The 21,874-nt window shown below is 49.7% G+C and overlaps 5 protein-coding genes across 5 annotated transcripts; 3 read left to right on the plus strand and 2 right to left on the minus strand.

Annotated features, from left to right (window-relative positions):
- Window positions 1–4,606: 4,606 nt before the first annotated feature.
- On the plus strand, window positions 4,607–4,888 carry BX661DRAFT_134883 (Rho GTPase activation protein; the record flags this gene model as incomplete). Its single annotated transcript, XM_051532644.1, has 1 exon — window positions 4,607–4,888. A coding segment is annotated over one exon (282 nt), but the record flags the coding sequence as incomplete, so codon positions are not given.
- Window positions 4,889–10,415: 5,527 nt separating this feature from the next.
- On the plus strand, window positions 10,416–11,617 carry BX661DRAFT_176526 (Alpha/beta hydrolase family-domain-containing protein). Its single transcript, XM_051534358.1, has one exon. It carries the CDS (start codon window positions 10,483–10,485, stop codon window positions 11,557–11,559), a length of 1,077 nt encoding a protein of 358 aa, XP_051394430.1. The 5' UTR covers window positions 10,416–10,482; the 3' UTR covers window positions 11,560–11,617.
- Window positions 11,618–15,966: 4,349 nt separating this feature from the next.
- Window positions 15,967–18,494, minus strand: BX661DRAFT_209074 (P-loop containing nucleoside triphosphate hydrolase protein; the record flags this gene model as incomplete). The annotated part of the gene is made up of 6 exons (XM_051538687.1): window positions 18,067–18,494; window positions 17,761–17,964; window positions 17,218–17,221; window positions 17,034–17,103; window positions 16,101–16,918; window positions 15,967–16,026 (listed from the first exon to the last, which is right to left on the minus strand). The coding sequence occupies exons 1-6, from the start codon at window positions 18,084–18,086 to the stop codon at window positions 15,967–15,969; spliced, it is 1,176 nt and encodes a 391-aa protein (XP_051394431.1). The 5' UTR covers window positions 18,087–18,494.
- A 1,089-nt stretch (window positions 18,495–19,583) lies between these two features.
- BX661DRAFT_202977 (uncharacterized protein) lies at window positions 19,584–20,902 on the plus strand (the record flags this gene model as incomplete). Its single annotated transcript, XM_051538520.1, has 2 exons — window positions 19,584–20,009; window positions 20,484–20,902. Exons 1-2 carry the CDS (start codon window positions 19,667–19,669, stop codon window positions 20,900–20,902), a joined length of 762 nt encoding a protein of 253 aa, XP_051394432.1. The 5' UTR covers window positions 19,584–19,666.
- Window positions 20,903–20,935: 33 nt separating this feature from the next.
- Window positions 20,936–21,758, minus strand: BX661DRAFT_176531 (uncharacterized protein). Its single transcript, XM_051534359.1, has one exon. It carries the CDS (start codon window positions 21,666–21,668, stop codon window positions 20,955–20,957), a length of 714 nt encoding a protein of 237 aa, XP_051394433.1. The 5' UTR covers window positions 21,669–21,758; the 3' UTR covers window positions 20,936–20,954.
- Window positions 21,759–21,874: the final 116 nt, after the last annotated feature.

Here is a 21,874-nt window from a genome sequence, read left to right on the forward strand (position 1 = left end):
CATTGTAGTCGAGCGCGCTCGCACGAGCATCATGCGCTCACGCGCGAGTAGTGTGTCGCTGACCTCAAAATTTCAGCAGCAACAGCAGAAGCAAAATAAGCAAAAGCAGCAAGCGGGTGCGGCATCGGGTAACAGCACCGAGCATGTGCGTCGGGACTCGGTGCAAGTAGGAATTGCTCAGGGATCTGCACCCGTGGATCCCGCGCTGCAGGGTCACCAGTATCTGCAGGCCTACCTGCGCACGCTGGCCATAAATCCACTCAAGATCGGAGACGAGCTGGTCGAGTCCGACGTGGCCGAGTACGACATGCGTTTCTTGCTGTCGCTTTCATTGCAGTGCGAGCCGTCTGTAGCCGACCAGTACCAACAGCATCTTTTGAGCGATGCCAGTGACACTGCAGACGATATGGCCGCGGCGCCATCAGCTTTGCGCCAGGCACCCGGCTCGATTCTGCCGCTGGTGTGCCCGGAGACCGTGCCTTCGACCAACATCCTGCAGTGGATTACCCCGGCACCTCGCACGCCAGTGTCAGCAGCGCACATGGTTGGCCGCGCATCAAACGCCTCTGGGCGCGCGGGCACGTTCTCGCACGCGGCGCCAAACATCCAGACTAATGTCGCCATGGGTGCAGACGAGGCTAGACCCACTGACCCGCTGCAATTGCAGCAGCAAAATCAGCGCGTCTTTGGCGAGCTTGGCGATATGCCCGCAGTGTCGGGCGACGACAGCATTGGTCTCAGGCACAAGCGCAGTCGGTCGTTTCCGAACAACGTGCCCGCTGGCCTTCACGCTGCAGGCGGCGGTGTTGGCGGCTCGGACCAGCCAGGGGGCAAAGACGTGTCTGCAATTAACAGCACGGGGCGCATGGATCAGCAAATCAGCGACGCTGCGCATGGCGAGGCAAACTATGCTGGCGCGACAATCTACGCTGGAAACGGCGACCTTGCGCTCCGCGTTCTGCGCGTCCAGTATACCCAGGCGACTAGCGCTTCACAGGCGCTGAGGTTTGTGGCCGAGGTACAGGGCGGCACGTTGCCGCTGCTGCTTGATCTGCTGATCAACGGAATTGAGCATCATAGTGCTGGCATTACCAACAACAAGGGCGCGCGCATTCAGCTGCCTGGCGGCACTGCGCCGGTCCTGCTGTTCAACCGCGATGTTTTCCAGCGCACCCTGATGGCATCGTTCCGGCACTTCTGCGTGGGGCTTGATGTGGTCGACAGCATGCGGCGCGCTCTCGAAGTCGTCGATGCTGCGCGCTCGTGGACGGCCGCTGAGTCAGTTTTCAGTGCTCTGCTCGACGTTTGCGAGAATTGGCTTGGGCAGCACATCAGCGACTTCTTTGACAGCACGGCGCTGCGCGAGTCAATGGCTGACTTTTTGCAGTCTCTGGTTGGTGCCATTGGCAGGGCCAAGCCCGAGGACGAGCCACACGCTGGCTGGCCTGAGCTGCACGCGCGTGCGGGGATGCTGCTTCCGGATCTTGTCGCGCAGCTGCTGACCCCGTCCGGGTACACGCCATTGGAAAAGCTGCTGGACAAGCGCCTGAACTACGCTATCAACCGTGAGCGTCGCTCGAGCACGGCTTCGCCGTTTGAACTGACCTTACAGTCGCCGCTGTCCATGCTGAGCGTAGCCGACCCTGACGTTCTGTTGGTGTCGCTGAACCGCCTGGCGCAGACACACTTTGCCATGTGCTCGTTCAATGACTGGCTAGTGGCATTCTGCCTGCTTGAGATGCAGACATACGCCCCGCTGCCGTGGTACCCGAAGAAGCGGGTCGGCCATGTTCCAGCCGATGATGACCTTGTGGTGTCTGACATCTACCAGGTGCTCGAGCAGACGCACAGAACGCGTGCAGCTGCGCAGTCGCTTGATCTACCTGGCGCTGGAACAGGCGCTGGAGCTGGTGTGGGTGTCGGGGTGGCTGCTACGACCGCTGAGACCTCGCTGGTGCGCACCATGCCGCAGAGCATCCAGACAATGCTTGAGCTCCACCGGTTTGTGCGCGGCTGGGTCATCCGGCAGATCGCCGACCCGGCGTGCTCACTGACACAGCGTGTGGCTCGGATCCAGAAGTTCCTGACAGTAATCCGGCTGTGCCGCAAAGACTCGCAGCTGTCGTCGTCGCGAGTATTCGGCGGGCTGCTCAACAGCTACATGCGCGAGGCCGGTATGATTCCTGACCGCCAGCCTAGCTACCGCGCCAACTCGATTAAGGGCTACAGCAGCGTTGCTGGTGGCAGTCGTGTGACTGGAGAGGCTGGGCGCCGCGGCCGGCGCAAGGGCGGGCAGTCGCAGATCAAGTACGTGCCGTCGTTTGTCGAGCGCGCTGTGGCCAGCGCCCTGGTGAGTCCCGAGTCGCGCCAGTTCGTGCGCGCGTGGAATGAGGTCGCTGCAGAGAACAACACCAAGCTCGAGACGCTCGAGGCTGTTTTGCGCGGCGCCCGCGACTGGTCGGCTTTTGACTCGGCACCGACCACGCCGACAATGCCCTTGGAGTCAAGTCTTAGCAGCTTTAGCAAGTCTCCCTCTGCTGAGGCTGAAGACACAACCAGGCCAAAGGGTGTGCCAGTGCAGCGGTCGCGGTCCAATCCGATTACTGACGACATTGATATCACTGAGGACACGATGACCCGTGCCGACTGCTTTGTTCCTTGCCTTGGGTGGCTACTCGAAAACATGGTCAGCCTGTGCTACGACACGCCCGACACACTGGTCGATGATTCGCGGTTGATTAACCTGGCCAAGCGCCACCGCGTGTTTATCATGCTCTGCGTGTGCGACCAGCTCGCTAGCCGTTGCCAGGAGGCGTTTGCTCTGCCGACCAAGATCCGCATCGACCTCAGCCAGCTCTCTGCCTGGGTCGCGCAGACGCCGCTCCAGACCGCCGATATCCGCATTGCCAGCCAGAATGAGTCTGCCATTGTCGACATCAACGAGCCAATGCCTGTTGGTGGGGCAGCACAATCTGGGGCCGTTATTTCATCTGTGTCTCTTGTGCCTGCGGGCGGCAACCCGGCCGGGTTGTCTATCGCTGGCGATCGCGGGTTTTCCTTCTCCTCGCCACCGACGCATTCTGGCGGTTTCTCACGGCCAGTGGATATCATGCCGCCGATGCGCAGCAACGGCCAGGGCGGGTTCGCTAAGCGCTCCATTGCCAACTTGCGCAGCGCTAGCGGCGGCAGTGGCGGTCCGGCAGCCGGCGTCATTCCAGGCGTGGATGCTGCTGGTAACACACACAGTTACTACTTACGCAAATCGACGGTGAGCACTCCTCATGCCACGCCAGAATTTGCTGGCACGCAGGCATTTGGGTCGCCACCAGCGCCAGTTCCGCGATCTCTGGTCTTTGCTGACGGGCCCATCAGCAGTGGCGGTGCTGGATTGGCACTTGTAGTTGGCACATCTGGATCAGGCGCCCAGAACGGTGGCGTCGTTGTTTACTTGCGCCCGTTCACACGGCTGGTCACTGACGAGGTTGAGAAGATGCGTCAAGAGATTCGCGAGCGCGAAAGGCTAGAGCGCGAGCTGCGTGACCGTGAGCAGGCGTTTGAGCGGCAGAAGAACGAGCGCACAAAGATCCTCAAGCGGCAGCTGAAGGAGCAGCAGCAGCGCCGGGCCAAGAACGAGCCCCTGCTTAAGATGGCCAATTTGATGAACAAGGTTGGCATCAGCGCGCGCGAAAGTTCTATCGACGGCGTTGGCAGCTTGCCAAAGGGTGTAAGCTCTTACAATGCGCCAACGCAGGTGAGCCGCGCCGATACTGTTGTTGGCACTTCTAGAGACAGCCGTTTGTCAGAGTCGTCTGTGACCAGTGGCACGCGCCCGCGCGGCCCAGCCCTGCCCAACGCCAAACCGGCCAACGTAATCAACCTTATCAACTCGACAATCACTGTCGAGCAAGGGTACACAAAGCGTGACTTTGTCTTCCGCATTGTCACTGAGGAGGGCGGGCAGTATTTGCTGCAGGCCCCGGACTGCGAGCAGATGGAGGACTGGATTGCCGCTATGCGCGACGCCGCCACTGAGGCCGCCGCCCGTCGACTGACTCTGTTTGTCGAGGAGGCCAAGAAACGCAGCAACTCTGATGCGCCTGGTGCCGGCATGTCCATGTTCATGGGGATGGGCGATCCAGAGTCTCAGTCTCAGTACAACCAGGGCCAGGGCCAAGGGCAACAGCAGCAGAATCAGCAGAATCAGCAGCGCACCATAGGCGCCAGCGATACTACGCGCAGCCGGTTTACTGCATTCCTCGGCAGCAGTACGTCGGCCTTTGGCGGATTTGGTCTGTCCTCGCAGACACCCTCGATGCCAAACCGTAGCATGCTGACTAATATGCAGCAGCAACAGCAGCTGCAGGCCAGCAAGGAGGCTGCAGCCAATTCGGACCCCAAGTCATTCGGAATCGACCTGGCCAAGCTGATGCCCGATCCCAAGGTTGTGCCGGTCATCGTTGAGAAGTGTCTGACTGAGATTGAGCTGCGCGGTCTTGAGGAAGTCGGCATTTACCGCGTCTCTGGCGCGGCCGCCGATGTCAGCCGTCTGCGCTCGCTGTTCAACTCTGACCCCGAGGCAGTTGATCTGAGCTCGGAGGAGTTTTACGATATCAACGTAGTTTCGGGCGTGATTAAGCAATTCCTCCGCGAGTTGCCCGAGCCCCTGATGACATACAACCTGTACGAGGGTTTTATCAACGCAGCGTCAATTGACGACTACGACGAGCGCCTGTGGGCCATCAAGGATCTGGTGCATGCACTGCCGACGACCAATTATACTGTGCTCAAGCGGTGTGTTGAGCACCTGGAGCGTGTCACTGATTATGAGGAGGTCAATCACATGTACGGCACGAACCTGGCCCTTGTGTTTGGCCCGTCGCTCCTGCGTCCGCCGCCTGGCTCGTCAAGCTTTGCCCTAGCCATGTCCAACCTGGGCCATGCGCAGAGTGTCATCAAGAACCTCATTTTGCAATACCACTGGCTATTTAATGTTGAGGAGGAGGCCGAGCCCATCGAGGACGGTGAGATGACTGTTGATTCGACGCCTGAAATGCAGGCGGCGTCTGTTGCGGCAGATCTTGTTGAGGAATCGGAGGCTACTATTCCTCAGAAGCGGGCGAGTAATAACTTGAGCGTGGCCAGGGCTGTAGACAGCGCCGTTGTGCATGATGGTGGTGACCAGAAGGCCAGACCGCCCAACATCTCCATTCCGAATCAGCGCGATTCAATTGCCCTGATGCCACTGTCGCCTGCCACCCAGGCTGATATGGACCAGCTGGCCATGGCTGTCAACAATATGTCGGTCTGAAATTAGTTACTATTTTTTTTTGCGAGTTGTTCAACCTTTTCTTTTCTTTACTTTTGGATGCTTTTTTCATATTCCTGCAATTCACTATTTTTATTTACATTGTCTTTTATTATAATGCTTTTGTGAAAAATATTATGTACATGTATAGATAATATATATTATTTACAAGGCGTAAAAATAATTGAATATTTAATAAAAATACCAATTATATTGTTAATATGAGAAGAATGATTTGCTCTGTTTAATATTGAGCAAATGTGGGTACCTGTTGCAAAACGCGACAACAACGCCTCGGAACCACCAGCTGGGATAATCTGGGAAATGAAGTGAATCAAGGGATGACAGCCTAAGTAACAGTATGTTGATGCTTTCAATGATATTTAGTGGTGCTGCTTGAATTCTGGAATTGTTTATATACACCCTTTTAAGGCTGCTAGAGAGTGGAGCAATTATGCTTGTCGTCAGGAGATTCAGGGAAGCAAGATGTGGGTTGGTTGTCGACAGTTTGGTCATGCTCGGTTAATACAATGAAATTATTTGGATCCTTGGAAGCCGAGCTATCAGCGCAGGTAATGCATCAATCAAAACAGAGATAAGTGAGAGGGGTGCCGGGTTCGGCAAATATACTCTGTTAAGATCCAGGTGCATTTTTAAATGTAAATGTCCTAATATACAGAAAAATCGACTTAAGCGCGGCCAAATAGCTTGTTTGAAATCTTGTAAAAAAAACATCGGCATATGAGTGATATTTCCAAAATGGCATGCAGGCTGATGTGATCAAAGCCCTCAAATTTGGACAAGAAACGTTTAATGTGTTTATCCAAGTGTTCCGCAAATCGCAGGTTGTGCACATATGAGGGATACGAGACAATGTCCAGAAGTTTGAAGTCGTTCACGTAACTCAAAATTGTGGTGTGTTTGAAATTCAGGAACAAGGAAGTGACAGGCTGCAGATCAAATTGGCCATTGATACTGGCAGCTCTGGTTAATGACCTACTGGCTGGATAATCCCCAAGTTAAGGCTGTTGATGTTTGGAAGTACGCTGGCAATATGCTTGGCGGCTTCCTCTGGGGGCTCTATAGGACCAGGAAGTTTAGTAAGAACTAAAGACTTGTCAGAATCATTGTCTTGGCTGGAAGCACTAATTTAATCAGGGCCTTCAAATATGAAGACCAACGACAGCGCTTTGACACGCGTCCAATCCAGAGCACCCAACCAAAGCAGCTTCAACACCATAAATGAGCTTGCTGTCGATAATGTCCTATCACTGATTTTCAAATGAACCCTGGTGACAAGGTGCTGGCCACCGAGGAAAGCAAGGCTGTCAATGTTGTTGAAAAACAGTTTGTATCAGGTTTAGACTAAAAAAATCTGTCATCATAACGCATGTCCATATTCTTTTTGTACCCTTAGCTAGAAATAGAGTTCACGGATAACTCAAAATTTGAAACTTCTCTCCACTGGCAACAGATATGTAGCAAAAACAAATGCTTTACAAGGTTGCTGTCGTAGACATCAACTGTATCTAATGCGTTATGTATAATTTGCGTTAAAATGAGAGTGGGAAGATTAGCGAAATCGACCACGATTAAAAAAAAAGAAAGTATAAAAGTTAACAATTGCAATGAACTAAATACAAATAAAAAATTTGCAAATGAGTTGAAGTAAAAACAATTAAAAAAGGAGTATGCAAAATAAACCAAAGCATTGTTCCTGCATCAAAATACATACAAAAAATTAGGCTGCGCATTCCAAGTGTGCTGCAAATCTGATCCAATGTGATTTTAGTTTAGATGATTGTACAATACTAAAGGGTTCATTTCTAAAGTTTCAGTCTCATATCATACTTTAATAACTGCAATAAATAAGTGTATGTACAGTAATTTTATTTTTGCCTTGTTATTTGGCAGACAAAGAAAGGTGCGCTGAGAAAAGTGCCGTTTAGAGTAATGCCATCTAAAAAACATTGCTGCGCAAATAATAGCTATTTATAGCTAATAGACCTTCGAGTGCAAAATGTCGTTGGACGCTCGGAGATATTTGCAACTGGTTGTCATGTCGTGGGTTTGGTACATGCGCTACTCTTTCTAGCCATGCCCGTGTTGTGATTTTGTGAGGAGCCCATCCAGACGCTGGTGATCCAAAAAGGTATACGGGTAAACCCCATCCTTCTTCTATTCCGCTGCCTCTGATTTCAGGTCTTAGGCGTGTCACCAGCCGGATACCTATTGAACAAATGTTCTGTGGGCCCCCGTATATACCACATAACTGTCGATTCCGGGTCTTAAAGAATGGAACCAGCCCGATCGTTAGTATAAGGGTGTTCTTTAGGTCCCCTTATATACCCAGACATCCCAGACATGACATTGATGAGACCAGTTGCAGATATCTTACCGAGTGTTTACTAGACACACTCACATTATTTTTTTGTGATGCGCAGACGAGCGTAACTGTGGCAGATGGTGGCTATAAGACGAAGGCCAGTATAGTGCAAAAGATGACGCTATGCGAGAACTGCTGCGTATGTGTGTGAACCCCTCCCACAAAAGCTGCGTATTGTGGACCGATCTCCCATGTTGAAGCCAAAGTCGATGCCACTGTGTGTGTATACCGTAGTAATGATGTCGTAATGTTAGAAAAGTGTGTGCGTGCGTGTGTGTAGAAGAAAAGGTGATGGTAGTATTTTAGAGGAAGTTGTGTTTGTTGGGAGGGAGATAGGGAACCAATAATTTTTCTTGGGAAGCGGGGGCTCTTTATATATGAAATGAGATACTCGAATGGATGGAGGAGAAAGGCAGCAAAAAAGGCCCTGTCAGTTGAAAAAAAGAGATGGAAAAATGAAAAATGCAGTGGGTTCTTTGTGTTCCGCCAGCCTGAAATATTTTTTTGCATTCTTTTTTGCACCAAGAGGCTTATTTCGGGTAATGAAAACCCCCAAAACCGCCAGGAAAATTTACAAAAATATTCCCATGTGCTTGGAAAATAAAATATTGTCAACATTGCATTGTTTGTGCCGGGAAATAAAGTGAAAATAACTAAGCCATTTGCAAAATACAAGCATGCAGTTGGCCATTTTTGCAAGCCGAACAATAAAATTATTTGTTTTTTATGAGCGAGGCTTGTTCCAAAAATTAACATGTACATTTAGTGAACCCGGGTAAGAGACCCAACATGAAACACAAACAATTGATATTTGAACAGACAATTGATGCCTCCCAAAAAACAAGCACTGTTCCATGACAGAAAAAATAAGGGGTAAGTGAGTATAATACACGTTGCATTTGTTTACAGAAACAAATATATTTTGTATTTTCCAACGCTGCCCATTTGTTGCAAAAGAACCCAGAAACAAAAAATTTGACGCCATACATTTTTGTTTGTATTCATTTTGTATTCAGTCAGAACTGTAAATAATGTATTTCTCTTACAAAAAAACAAACAATGCGAATGCGCTGTTTCGACCAAGCGGAAAAATTGCAAATGTAAAACTTTTCAAACTAATAATACATTTGCTTCTGCCTGTTTTTAGGGTTAGGGCTGTTAATTTGTTTTGATTTTCAGTGACTGATCGAAAACTAGTTACAATGTAATTATTACGCGGTTACTTGGCTTTCACAATTTTAAAATATGCAACAATTTGACTGTATTGTACAAGTGAATGTTTCATTTGATTTTTGAAGATAGATAATCATTTCAATGGCTTTGTTTACATTTTTTGATCTATATTGCCCAATGTATGTTTAACTTAAATATGCAAAGTATGCCTTAAATTAAATCATAAGTTTTAAAAGGTGTGACGCTATTTGTTTGAATATAGAACGTATTATGCAATTCCGACGCACAGATTCAGGCAAGCTTTTAGAGCATGTGGTTGACCAATAATTTTTTGTTGACATATTCTTTTTTTGCATAAACCATTTGGAGACATTTTTCAATGCAATGCACTGTATTGTTTTATATCCATATGCTACACTACTATCAAATTTTTAATCAGTACATTTCCGAATACGCCTAATAAAAACGTAGCGGGTACTTGTATACTTGGACATAAATGATTCTGCACATGATTTTAATATGCTTGTTGATATACTAAAAGGTATTTTATTAAACCAAAAAAAGCTAAAAGAGTAACGACATCAATCACTAGTATTACTCTGCTATTTATATTGTCGGTATTGATGCCTAGATACCCGAGCGGTAAATGAACCGGTGAATAATCTATCGACCAATCACTGAGGGTAGGCCAGATTATAGATTTGTCACATCAACCATGGTGGGTTATTGATTTAACTGATCAAATTAATCATGGAGTGCCATTTAAGGACATAAAAGACAATGTAAGCACGATATTCTATATAAACTTTAAAAATATTGGCCACAAAACTGATAAAGTTATTGCAAGGTCTAGTATGAGCAATGGATATAACAACAATGAAGTACATATTAGTAAGTTCCCGGTCAATCATTTCGTATTTTGTTAGATGATTGAGATATGCTGATTACTCAAACTTTATCACTCACAGCAACAAAAATACGAGTACAAAAAAGACGCCTTATAGGCAAGCAACTAGAATTGATGTGCTGGGTAAAAAAAGTTGACACTTGGCCCTGAGAAAATAGATCCATAGATTCACTTGCTCCTTTGACGAAGCCCTGTCCCGTGCTAAACAGCTGATGGCTATAGCTGCCACAATATGTGGACAAATCAATATGTGCGTTGGCTTGGGAATGAGTAGCTGTAGCAGGTGGTGTTCTTGGCTTTGCAACCAGCTGCTTCTGTTGCTGAGTCTCTGCCAAATGATCGCTCTTAATTTCCTACCTCTGGCAAAAGGTATTAACGCACTATATCTTTTAACGAAATGTAAAGTACGTAAACAATCTCAAAGGTTTTATTAATAGTTAGGAATTGGTTGCAGTGTTGTTTTAAAGGAATCGGTGCTTGAATGTCAATCTATAATAGTGTAGGGTGGTCTCGAAATGGACACAATCTCATCGCTCGGGTTCTGCAAGCATCTGATTCGCTGTTTTCTTTGCATTGCATTTGAAAGCTCTTTTACTTTCAGCTGCTATTTTAAACTACATCTTTATGACAACGAAAACAAAAAATTGGATTATCAGTTCTCACACTCCCGAAAATTGCAATCTTGTACCTCATTGCCACGCGAAAGTATTTATGTCCGAACTGCCTTTTCCCTCTTCTTTTTACATTAACAAATTATTATTTCTTATATTTTTAAACATGAAAGTCGTCAGAAAGATTTTTGATACCTCGCGCAAAGGCCAGAAAATTGTGACAAACATATACAGCCCGCCGGCTGCTTCTTCGAGCGTGGCAAAAGCCGGATCCAAGCGGTTGACGCTGCTCATAACTCACGCAAATGGCTTTCACAAAGAAATCTGGGAGCCGACACTCAAGCGGCTATTCTCCCACCAAAGCGACAAATGGCACATTGATAAGGCGGTTGCCATGGACGCGTACAACCATGGCGACAGCGCAGTTATTAATCGGTCAAACATTTCCAACGAGGAGCTTTCGTCGTGGTTTGAGAACAGCCGTGACATCCTGGCGGTGATCCGGCAGCTGCAGGAGCAAAAGGAATGCGCCAGCGGGGCCCAGAGCATTATTGGGATTGGCCATTCCTGGGGTGCCAGCTCCTTGCTGCTGGCTGAAATCGCCTCTCCACTCACATTTGCTGCCTTGGTGCTCACCGACCCAGTGCTGCATAAGACGATGAAGAGTGAAGACGGGTTTATTAAGACGACAAAGAAGCGTCGCTGGCAGTGGGATGACGAGAAGGCTGCCCGAGCGTATTTCGAGGGTCACCATTTTTTCAAAATATGGGACAAGCGCTGCCTCGATTTGTACATAAAGTACGGGTTGGAGGAGGCGGGTGGCAAGTTAGTGTTGAAATGCCGTCCAACAAATGAGGCTGCTGTGTTCTTGGGTGCCACTTACTCCTCGTCGTATGCCACGGTAAACCTGTGGCGAGTGCGCTGCCCGACGGCATTTTTAACCGGTGAAACGTCGCTGCCTGGGCCGCCCGAGTACATTAGAGCCATTGCACAGCAAATGCCAGATGGCCGCCACGAGGTGATGAATGGTGTCGGGCATCTGGTTGTGCACGAGGATCCGGATCGCACTGCTGACAATATCATAGGCTTTTTTGACGGGTTTGCGCCAAAGATAAACAGCAGAGCAGAAACTGCCAAGTCTGTTCAATTTGCTGCCGCTGCGCAGGCCAAGCTTTAAACAGCGCCTTTATAGAAATTCATGTGTTTACTAGACAATTAACAATAAAAACTAAACAAAATGAATACTAAACAACACTAATACTCGTAGGAGACAGCAGTGACCATGCCCAACGGCGCTGCCATGGAGTTGCTGTTGTCCGCCGACACGCCCATCTCGGCACATCCAAGTGCCGTATCTGAAGGCTGGCGACCAAATCTGCCCCGGCTGCAGTTGCTGTCTGTGCTATTGGATAGCAGTGACGTTCTGATGTGCTCACCACTGCCGCCATCAACAGCGTTGCGGTCTTCACGCACGTGGACCAAACGCGTGCCAGTAGAATCCGAGTTACTTCTCTCGCGGCTGGTTGCGTCAACAGCTTGCTGCTTGAGCTTTCCTCCAAGTCCAATGCCGCTGAGCAACTTTGATAGCCGGCTTGAGCCCGCAGCCAGCACATTCACCGAGGCTTTGTCGGAGACTGATAAGGTGCTCTGGCGGTTTCCCGGGCTGCCTTTTGCCAGGTCAAGGCCGCTGTCGAAGGCAGTGTGAGCGCGGCGACGAATTCTCGTTGCTTTTGCTTCAGACTGATCTTTGCCGTTGGCCTGAGTGCTGTCAAAGGATATCAGCTGCCCGGCGCCAGTTCTACTCTGCTGGATGCGCGCCTGGTGCTCGTCGCTGTATGGGGACGTTACCCGAGAATAATCGGGTCTCGCCGCATCCATCATAGAGAAAAGCGAGGCATTGGTCTGTTCGGTGGGCGACAAATACCGGTGCGGCTGGGGCGACCTCAGTGGCGTTCCAATGCGGCTGACTATTCTCTCTTGCTCGTAGGAGCTGTGATTGGAAAGCGCTGACATTGAGCGTTGCATTGACAGAGCGCTGGGCAGATCAATGTATAGGTCAGACCGGGGCCTCGGCATGGCTGACATTCCGCTGAATGGACGCATGTGCGGCAAAGTCTGCATGTCCGCCGCGGCCAGCCGAAAGACATTTTCGCCCATCTCCAGGCTGCTGTCGGCCACATTCGACGAATAAGACAGTGGCGCTTGGTGGAGATGCAAGCTGTTTTTGTTGTAGAGCGGGATCGGGGTGCTCAAGGGCGAATGCGAGCGCATATTGAAAGATGACATGGCAGCCATGGAAATGGAAGAGTTGTTGGCAGGCATTGGCGCATGGATTGGCAAGCAGGCAGTGCCCGGATCCATAAAAGCCAGAGCAGGCGACATTGTATTGTCGCCGCCGATATTGTTGCTCTGCGTGGCATCCAGCGCATCTTTAAGGGTCTCGAATTTTTCGACTACGCCGGAGCTGCTAGCGCTGGACTGGTCGGTGATCCTGCCCGGAATTCGCGGATTGCATGTCTGGGCCGTAGTTCTAGTGGGGGACAACGCGGTTGAGGACCTGGATTTATTAACTGAGAACGACGCGATCGCAGCAATATTGCTCTGGTACTCGCCATTTATCGGCACATGCATGTTGCGCAAGAGTTCGGGCGACGCCACCATCGGCGAGCCTGGACCGACACTGATCGCCCTGGGATTGCGCTTGTCAATGTACTCGATCATCTCGGGCGGCACGATCGGCAGGCTGATGCGCGACTTGCGCAGGGCGACAGGCCGACGGACGCTGGTCTTTTTGGCTATCCGAGGCGTGATAGCCAGTATGCGTGTAATCTGCTTGCGCGCAGAAGAGCGGCGAACCAGATGCCGGTGCCGCCTCCCGCGGCTCCGAATTGATTGGTTACGTGCTAAGTTGGGCAGCCGAAAAAACTCACCCGAGCTCGAGTTATATAGCTCCGGTACCTCGCCCTCGGAGTCGCTGTCGTTGCCAGATGCCGTATCGGAGTAGAGCACTCTGGATTGGAAATCTGCATTGTCGTCTTGATCGTCTTCGTTAGCGTCAAATCCGGATCTAGGCTCGATCGACAAGCTGGCGCCACTGGCAGCAAAGCTCGCTTGATCTGGGCTGTCCTGGTGCCTGTGCTGATTGTCGTGCAAAGTACTGCTTGTGTCATTTTGTGCAATGTCACTTTGCGCAGAAGAGTTGGTGCCCGTCGGCGCTTCAACACAGGGGGGGGACAGTGATGCAGGAGACGACTGTTGGGAGTCATCATGCAACACCATATCGGCCAACTGCGCCCGGAAAGCACTTCCTCCGCCTCGGCCAATGCCACTACAAGTGTCCTCTTCAAACACGTTAGCATCCATGCCCATGCTGTCGGGCGTCTCGTCTCCACTAACTACTGATGGCCCTAGCGAATCCGCCGACCTCAGCGCAAAAGAATCCACGAGGGAGTCTTCAACCCAGCCGCGTGCCCTCCTACCGCGCAGCGTGCCCTCGCGGAACAGCGACTCGTTTGAAAAGTCGGGCGTGTCATCTGCCAAGTCATTGATAGCAGCCTTTGCCCCGCGGATGTCCTCCATCGACGAAACGTTCTGCCCGCTGTATACTGCTGCTTGCACAGCAGGGGAGAATATATCTGTTTCGTGGCCATTCACGCTCTCACCCTCATTGTCATCGCCGTCATCATTGCTTTCCGCGTCAGACAAAGGGTACTCATTGTCAGCCTGTAGAGACAGGGGCTCGGGTTCCATGGAGCTCATCAGAGCCGAGCGCAACAAAATTCCGCGATCACGCACGCCCTCGTAGACCAAGCGCTCGGGCAAAGGCTCGAGCGTGCCAAAATTATTCGCGTCGCCTGTTATTTCTCTTCTCCCGTAGACAGAGCCATCAAGTGCATGTGCATTACCATTGAGTGTGCCCAGATAATTTGGCACTTGCATGCCCCCGTTCTCAGCCAGCCTGTACATTGACGCAGAAGGTGACTGCAGCGTGTTCAGCCTGCGCTCGGCGTCGCCCAGCTCGCGCTCGTAGGTCAATGCGGCGTTTAACGCTGTCTTTTGCATTGCGAGCAGAGTGCGCCGCAGGTCCATGCTTTGCTCCTCAAGGGTTGTGCGCTCTTGCTCGTCGCGCAGTGCAACCAATCGGTGCTCGATGATGTCCTGCATAAAGAGATACGCCAAGCCAGTTGAGTCTCTCTGCGACAGATGCTCGAAAAGATCGGCGAACGCGCGGTAATCGATGCGCACAACATCTTCGACCATGCGCATGGCCAGGCCACTCATGTTAATGATCGTCGGCGTAGTCAGCAGCCCGCTGGCGCTCAAGTCTGTGGTGCTGTCGCTGGCGTCGGCCTCAGCGAGCTGCGCAACATCGGCCTCGGCATCGCGCACCTTGAGATCCAGGTATCTCAGTTCGGCGTCGATAATCTCAATGCGCTCGTTCAGCCGCTGCACTTGAGCCTGTCTGTACCCGTCATCGGCTTCGAGCTCGATGCATTGGATCTGGAGCATCAAGTCAGTCTGCTCGGTCATCAGCTCGTCCTGCTTGTTGACAAAAGAGTCGCGCTCCCTCAAAAGTTGGCGCGCCCTCACGCACCGGTTGAGCTCGTTCTCCAAGACAGCCTTAATGAATGCCGCGCGCAAAAGGTTGGGCCCGTCTTTATCGTTGCATGCGGGGGAATTGAGCGTGTTCTTGGCCACAGCCCAGCTGCTGTTCTCCTTGAATGACAGCAAAGAGTACCGCTTGCTTTCGCGCCGGCCGGTATGCTGTCTGCGCAGTCGTGAAATCTCCTTAGCCTGCTCCTGGATTTGCAGCGTCAGCTTCTCGCTTTCGGCGCTGGCGCCCTCGCTGGACTGCTTGTTATTAAGCCTCAGCTGCACAACTTCGTCCTGCAACTGTTGCAGTTGCATGGAGTCGTCCCGCAGTGCCGGCGTGGTGATGATGCCTAGGCTGGATCCCAGGCGCGACAACTGCGGCTGGCGGGAGAGACGCAGCTCAGCGCTGGACGACTTGCGCGACACTGGCGTGCTCATAGTTGAGCCATCCGGGCGTGCGCCCTTGGCCATGCGGCTGGGAATGCGCAGCTTGGTTGGAGCAGCTATCGTCGAACTCGATGTATTGTCAAGCCCCAGGTTCCGACGGCTCGCTTGAGAGCTAGCCCCGCTGCGATTGGGTGTTCCCACAGCAACCGATGCCGAGTCCTTTTCTGTCCCGCCGGCATTAGCCAGCCGCTGGAGTGCAACGTCGCGCTCCTTGTTTACAATCGACAATGCTTCCTGCATGAGCTCAAGCTTTGACTCGTAGTGGCGGCGCACGCTGTCAATCTGCTGCTCGTGGCGCTCGGCCTGCTCTGATAGCTCATGGTTGAGCGTATTGAGCACGTTATTTTGTGACATCATGTTGCCGTAGTCGTCAACCATCATTGGGTCTTCTGCAAGTGCTGTTGACGGCACGGTGCCGCCGAGGTTGATCACCTCGGAGCGCAAACCCTCGCACTCGTTATTCAACACAGCCACGCGCCGGACCGCGTGCTCAAGCTTCTGCGTGATCTCGGCGTTCTTGCGCTGCAAGCGACCGACCTCAGCCTCAAGTGCCCTTATAGAGCTGGAATCTCCACCAGTCTCGGTGAGCAAGAGCGTGGATTGCCTGCGCATGAGCTTGAGCTTTGAAAGTTCGCCGCGCAACCGGGCGACCTCAGTCTTCAGCATGCTGAGCTCCACTGAGCTGTTCTTGTCGAAATTCACCGCCACCTTATTGCGGATATTGCGTGCACGGTTGGCATAGCGAATGGTGTTAAGGCTCTCGGCGTTGTTTCGGTCTGAGGGCGAGATACATGCGAGCATTACAGTCTGCGAGTTGCCGCCGAGCGAGTCCTGCAAAAGTCGAGTGAGCTTGCTGTCGCGGTACGGAACATGCATGGGGCGCTTCGATTGCTGCTGGTTGCTGGGACTGCTGCTGCTACTGCCGAGCGCCGAGATGACATTGCCTAGTGCAAGCAAACCGGCATTGATCGATATGCCTTCCTTGGCCCGATCTCCGGCTGCACCTGTGCGCTTAATGCGCTCGGATCCGGCCAAATCGACAAAATGAATTTTGGATACGATTGATGGCCCGCCATCAAGGTCCGCAGGATCATTCATCGTCGGTGACGCACACCCGCCTACAAGCATGGCCGATGACCGGCGGTCCTGCTGGCGCAAGAAAATTGTGAAAATAGCGTGCGACCGCGACGACGTATGGTTCATATCGGTTGACGCTGTGGTGCGGGACAGTGCGCCTTGGTGCAAAAACCCGAGGATGTCGCTGGCGTGGCTGGCTGGCTTGCGCTCGACGCCCACGAGTACCATGTTGCCGCGGCTGTCCTCGCGAATTGTCGGTCCGCGACTGCCGGCGGCTGAACGCGGGTTGAGCAGGTCAACGAGGTCCTCGTTGTGCAGCTCTAGGAATGAAATGTCGACGGAGTAGGTGAACCCCGCCTTAGTGTTGGATCGGTTTTCGAGGTGGTTCCAGATCTCGTTGATTGCACGCGGGACCACGCCTATAATAAATTTAAATGGTGCGCGAAGGCAAATGATATTGAGTAATGCATATTGCAATAATATTGGTAGCATTACAATGTTTTAGTTGTATTTTGTGTTCTGTGTTCAACGTACCCTGCATGTCCGAACTTGTTGTCATTAGTGACAGCTCCGTGCCCATGCTGAATGTCTTTCCACTTCCAGTCTACAGTGTGCACAGCAGGCAAATGCTTATGTGGTTAGTACATGAAGTTTGAAATTGATAAAAAAAGGGTGCATTTATGACTGAAATTTGTTAATGGCATATGCTTTTTCTTACCTGACTACATAAATACAAATGAATCCCCGAATCGTAATGAGATGAATAGTACGCACAAATTCGAATACAAATAAGACAATTTAGAGTTAGTATTCAAGTTAGAATCTCATGCGTAAATACGGACACTGATGGATGATGGCGATGACGACAGCGTCAGCGATTGTGCTGCGTGATGTGTATCTGTATGGTTTTGCTCACGTCATAACCAGAAGTCGCCAGAACTTTTATAAATAAATACATGCGAGTATTTCGTGTTAATGCACGTGCGCGCATGCATGTCGCCAACTCGACATATGCCAACAGATTATTCACGCGCATAGGCAGAACGCACTGTGTATGAGAGAGAATGACCACGATGGATTGGCCAATGAAAAAACAATACTTACCCGTATGCCAGTACAGTGGCATTGTACCTATAACAAGTGAGAAAGAGACAAAAGATTGGGTAGAAAAGGTATGCTGCGTTGAGTATTCATGTGTGTGCGTGTGTCTTCAGCGTGCATGCGTTATACATTCACAAAGAAAAAGAAAACTGCTGCTTACCCTTGAATAAACTGCGACACCAGCGGCTTGACTGACTCATCATAGACCTGCTCCTGCGGTACCTCTGGCGAAAATACGTAGTCAAAGGTAAACGCCCGATCAGCTCCAATAACGACCTGTGGCACTCCAGGAAGCTGCGTGACGCACTCTGTGTCGCCATTCAAGTGCTCCTGTGATGATAGTGGTCGAATCCGCAGAGCCACTCTACAATAAAAAGGAAACAGAAACAAAATCCATTAGATGTTTATTGGCTGGGCAACCCAAATAAGGCATGGAATAACGTGGTATGTATGTTTGATACTGTACCTGACTGTGGAAGATGCCATTGTTTTGGCAGTAGATGCAATAGTTGTGTGTTTATAAGTGTGTCAAGTATGGTAGAATGAAGTTTATAAAGGAAGAAAGGAAATATGGATGGGTGTTGAAGAGAACTTGGTGGTGGTCGGTCAGCAATGATACGACCTCCCCGTGTGTATATATAGCTTTTCTCACACACCGCTCGATGTTGCCGTGTTATTATCGCGAATTCACAACAAACTGAGCAGGAAAAAGAAATTGCCGGGGTACACAAAAAATAAAAGAAATGCAGGCACTTTTTAAAAAGTGTTAAAAATAATATAAATGTATGTATGTTAAGACGGAAGAAAAGAGAAAATAGACAAAAAAAATTACTTTTTGTCAAATGCAAATTTGTCTGGTGTAGTGTAAGAATAAAAAATAAATAAATAAAAAATATAGGAGAAAGAGTGGGCTTGCATAAACTTTTAAAATCCAACAAGAAAAATTGTTTTTATTTCTTCTAAAGCTAGATGCAGAACAGAATGTTTATAACACCAAGCACGATTTTGATTGACAGACTTTTTGCTTATGAAAAAATGAGTTAAGTGAGCAGTAAAAATATTACATACATATCCAAGCAAGCATGCGAAAATAAAAGAAATAAAAAGGTCGAGTAAACAGAGCCTTTACGAATCACAAAATAACAAAGCTAATGTAAATAATTTGAGGGATGAAAGAAAAAAAATGAAAACGAAGAGTAAAAAAATATAAAGTCAATTGTTTTTTAATACTCATTATTCAACTTTCAGCTGTAATTGTGATAAATGAATCGAATGCTTTGTTCACAAAAAAGTAGATAATGGAGTGTGAGCAGCAGCGGGCCAAAAGAAAACAGCCACGATTGGGATGAAGATGAATATATCGAGCGTTCCTCCAGACAATGGGAGCAAGCAATGAGCAAGAAACGCGAGAGACGCTGAGTATTCACTTTAAAATAAAAACTTTGGAAATAAAAAATAAAAATTGTGGAGTAAACGGATGCGGAGGGATAATTCATATCGTCAGTGTTTGGCTTGCCATGTCTTGGATCATCCGAATTATTTTAAAACTGCGGAGAGAGCCTTGTGCGGAGAGAGCGTACATTTGCTTATTTATTTGGTGAATAACATTGGAGGCTGGGCTGGTCCAACAACATAAAAAAGGTAAAAGCGTCGGCAGATAAATTAAAATTATAGTCGTTTTAGGGTCAGTCACAGCAATGGTAGCTTAAAAATTCACATAATGAAATATGGCCTAGACATCTTTGAAATCATTTTCGTTTAATGTACTTGATTTCAGCTAAAATAAATATATAATATATAATTAGGATTATCACCTTGACACCTTGACTTGTATTACTTTTAAATTGGCCGGCAGCGGAGAGTCAAAACGTAAACAAACACAATCCGTGTTTTTTCGGGGTGTTCCCATTTTTTACTGCATTCACATCAGTAGATAAATTGATTTTACATAAAATAAATTGTTAAGAAAATAAACAAAAACATACGCATTTACTTAATTATTTCGTTTATTGTATAACTCCCTAGTTAGTTTTATTAATTTATTTATTGAGCACGAACAAGCAATTATGATAATGGACATGAAAATTGCCAACGGCTCCGAAGCCCTGGGAAAAATGAGCCTGGCGCACTCTTTGTTGCGCTCCCGACAAATATGGCTGACCCGCGCCTTTGAAGCCCTAAGTGACACTGATTACGATCAACCCCGCGCACTCATCAGCGCAGCCGAGGTCCAAATAGGGCCGCACATATTCACCAACACACAATTCTACCGTATCACACAACCGCAGCCCAAATCCGAACAGCCAACCAAAAACAGTTCTGCAATTCCCTTACCGCCACCATTAGTGTTTGAGTTTGGAGACAATCCAGGAGACTTGTTTTATTTGCCCAAAGACTTTAGCGTGGATCGTAAGTATACAGGAGACAACAGAGTTTTGACTTACTTTTACGCCAGCCCGACGCAGCCGATTGAGCGTGTACCATCGATTATTAAGCAGGAGTGGCCACATTATTTTTTGGCAGAGAGGAATCTTGTTCGCGTTAATTTTGTGCTCAGAGAGGCAAAGCAGTGCTTGGTTGATGTGCTGCTCGAGTACTCAGATGCGCAGCGGACAGCTGTGTGCCGGGAGTACCGACGGGCGCTGTGCCAGCCACATCCAACTGCAAAGTACTGCGACGAATATTTCTCAGAATCCAGTGGATCAAACAGCCAGCAGCCTGAGCAAGTGCGAATCCCGTCGATATTGAAACCACAGTCACAACCGACCTCTCAGTCACAGCCAACCTCTCAGTTACAAATAGCCCCTCAGTCACAAATAACCTCTCAGTCGCAGTCACAGTTACAATACCAGTCGCAACCGCAGACCGGGATTGCAAAAGTAGACCTAGTTCGCGCACAGAGCACACCACAGATTGCGGCTGCACACATGGGATACCCGCGAGGAGGCAAGGGCGGCTACAACATGGCAATGGCAGCAGCCAGTTGGCGAAACAAAGCTGAGAGCAACTCTAAAAGTGAGAGCGAGAGCGAGAGCGAGAGTGATTCGGAAGAGCTTGCAGCAACGCACACTCCTGCGACCACAGCGACGCCCGTCAGGCTACCGATCAAGCGCTCAATATCAGACGGGCAGAATCTCAGCGTAAAGGCGCGGCAGACAGTATTGTTGCCAGTTGAGCGTGGCCGCACATGCAAGTACTGTGGGTGCAATGAGACGCCAATCTGGAGGCGCGGGCCTGCTGGTACAGGCACCTTGTGCAATGCCTGCGGGGTCAAATGGAAGCTGGGCAAGATCCTCCAGTGAGCTTACAAATTCAATTACAAAAATAAAATTATATTGTGGACCAAGGTTTTTTTTAGCCGGACCATACAAATAACAAAATGGATATGCAAATGGCCATGGTGATGGCCAGAACGACTTTCTCCTTGCGTTTCCGTGAGCGAATGCGGCCGAGCAGCAGATTGACGCCTGGTATCCTCTCGGTGACATCGACCATGCGTGACGTGACCCCACCAAGCATCGATCTCTGCTCGGCCAAATCCTGCCGCACGCTGAATGCCTGGTCCAAAACCATATCAATATCAGTGTGCGCCTGGTCTATCCTACTGCGCTCCATCACCAGCCGATCCCTATCACCAATATTGCCAGACACACCGGTGCCCTGACTGCCATCCATAAGTTCTGCCCGCGCAAGCGACGCCTGCACGTTTGTCCTGTACCTCTGGAACTCTCGTACATAGTCGGCGTACATGCCCTGGTGGCGTTCCAACACCCGCGCCGACCCACGCTGCTGCTGCACTGTTTCGCCCATTTCTCCGATAACCGCGTTGAGGTCGCCGAGTACCGTATTTAGCTCGCTTTCTAGCCGCAAGCAGCTCTGTCTGCTGGCTGCGTTTCTTGCCGAGCCACTTGAAATTGTCGCCCGGGGGCTCGTTGGCTGCACAAACTTCATGTATTCGGCAATTTGCATGTCAAAACGCATCTCCAACTCTCGCACATCGCGCAAGAGTTGTTCCCATGGCCGCACGCCAGCTCCTGGCAGCTCTATTGTGACGCTTTCTGAGCCCATTTATAAGTTATTGTGGTCAATTGGATGCGTGCGTGTGCAAATTTTTAGTAGAAAATTATATTGAACGTGCTGAATTTTAAAGATGTAGATTGTAAAAGGAAAAAAGGTAAAGAAACATACTACTCGTCTCCCAAAGCAAAAATGGATGCAAGGCCAATTGCTTGGCGCCAAATCAGCCAACAATTACACACGTGATCTGGGAATTG

Source organism: Kickxella alabastrina, assembly GCF_025024165.1.
Source record: "Kickxella alabastrina strain RSA 675 chromosome Unknown BX661scaffold_2, whole genome shotgun sequence".
Taxonomy (NCBI): Eukaryota; Fungi; Kickxellomycota; class Kickxellomycetes; order Kickxellales; family Kickxellaceae; genus Kickxella; species Kickxella alabastrina.

Bases quoted from the DNA above. Each gene is read 5' to 3' on its own strand.
- BX661DRAFT_176526 (XM_051534358.1), top strand. From the start codon at position 10,483: ATGTCCGAACTGCCTTTTCCCTCTTCTTTTTACATTAACAAATTATTA.
- BX661DRAFT_176531 (XM_051534359.1), bottom strand. From the start codon at position 21,668: ATGGGCTCAGAAAGCGTCACAATAGAGCTGCCAGGAGCTGGCGTGCGG.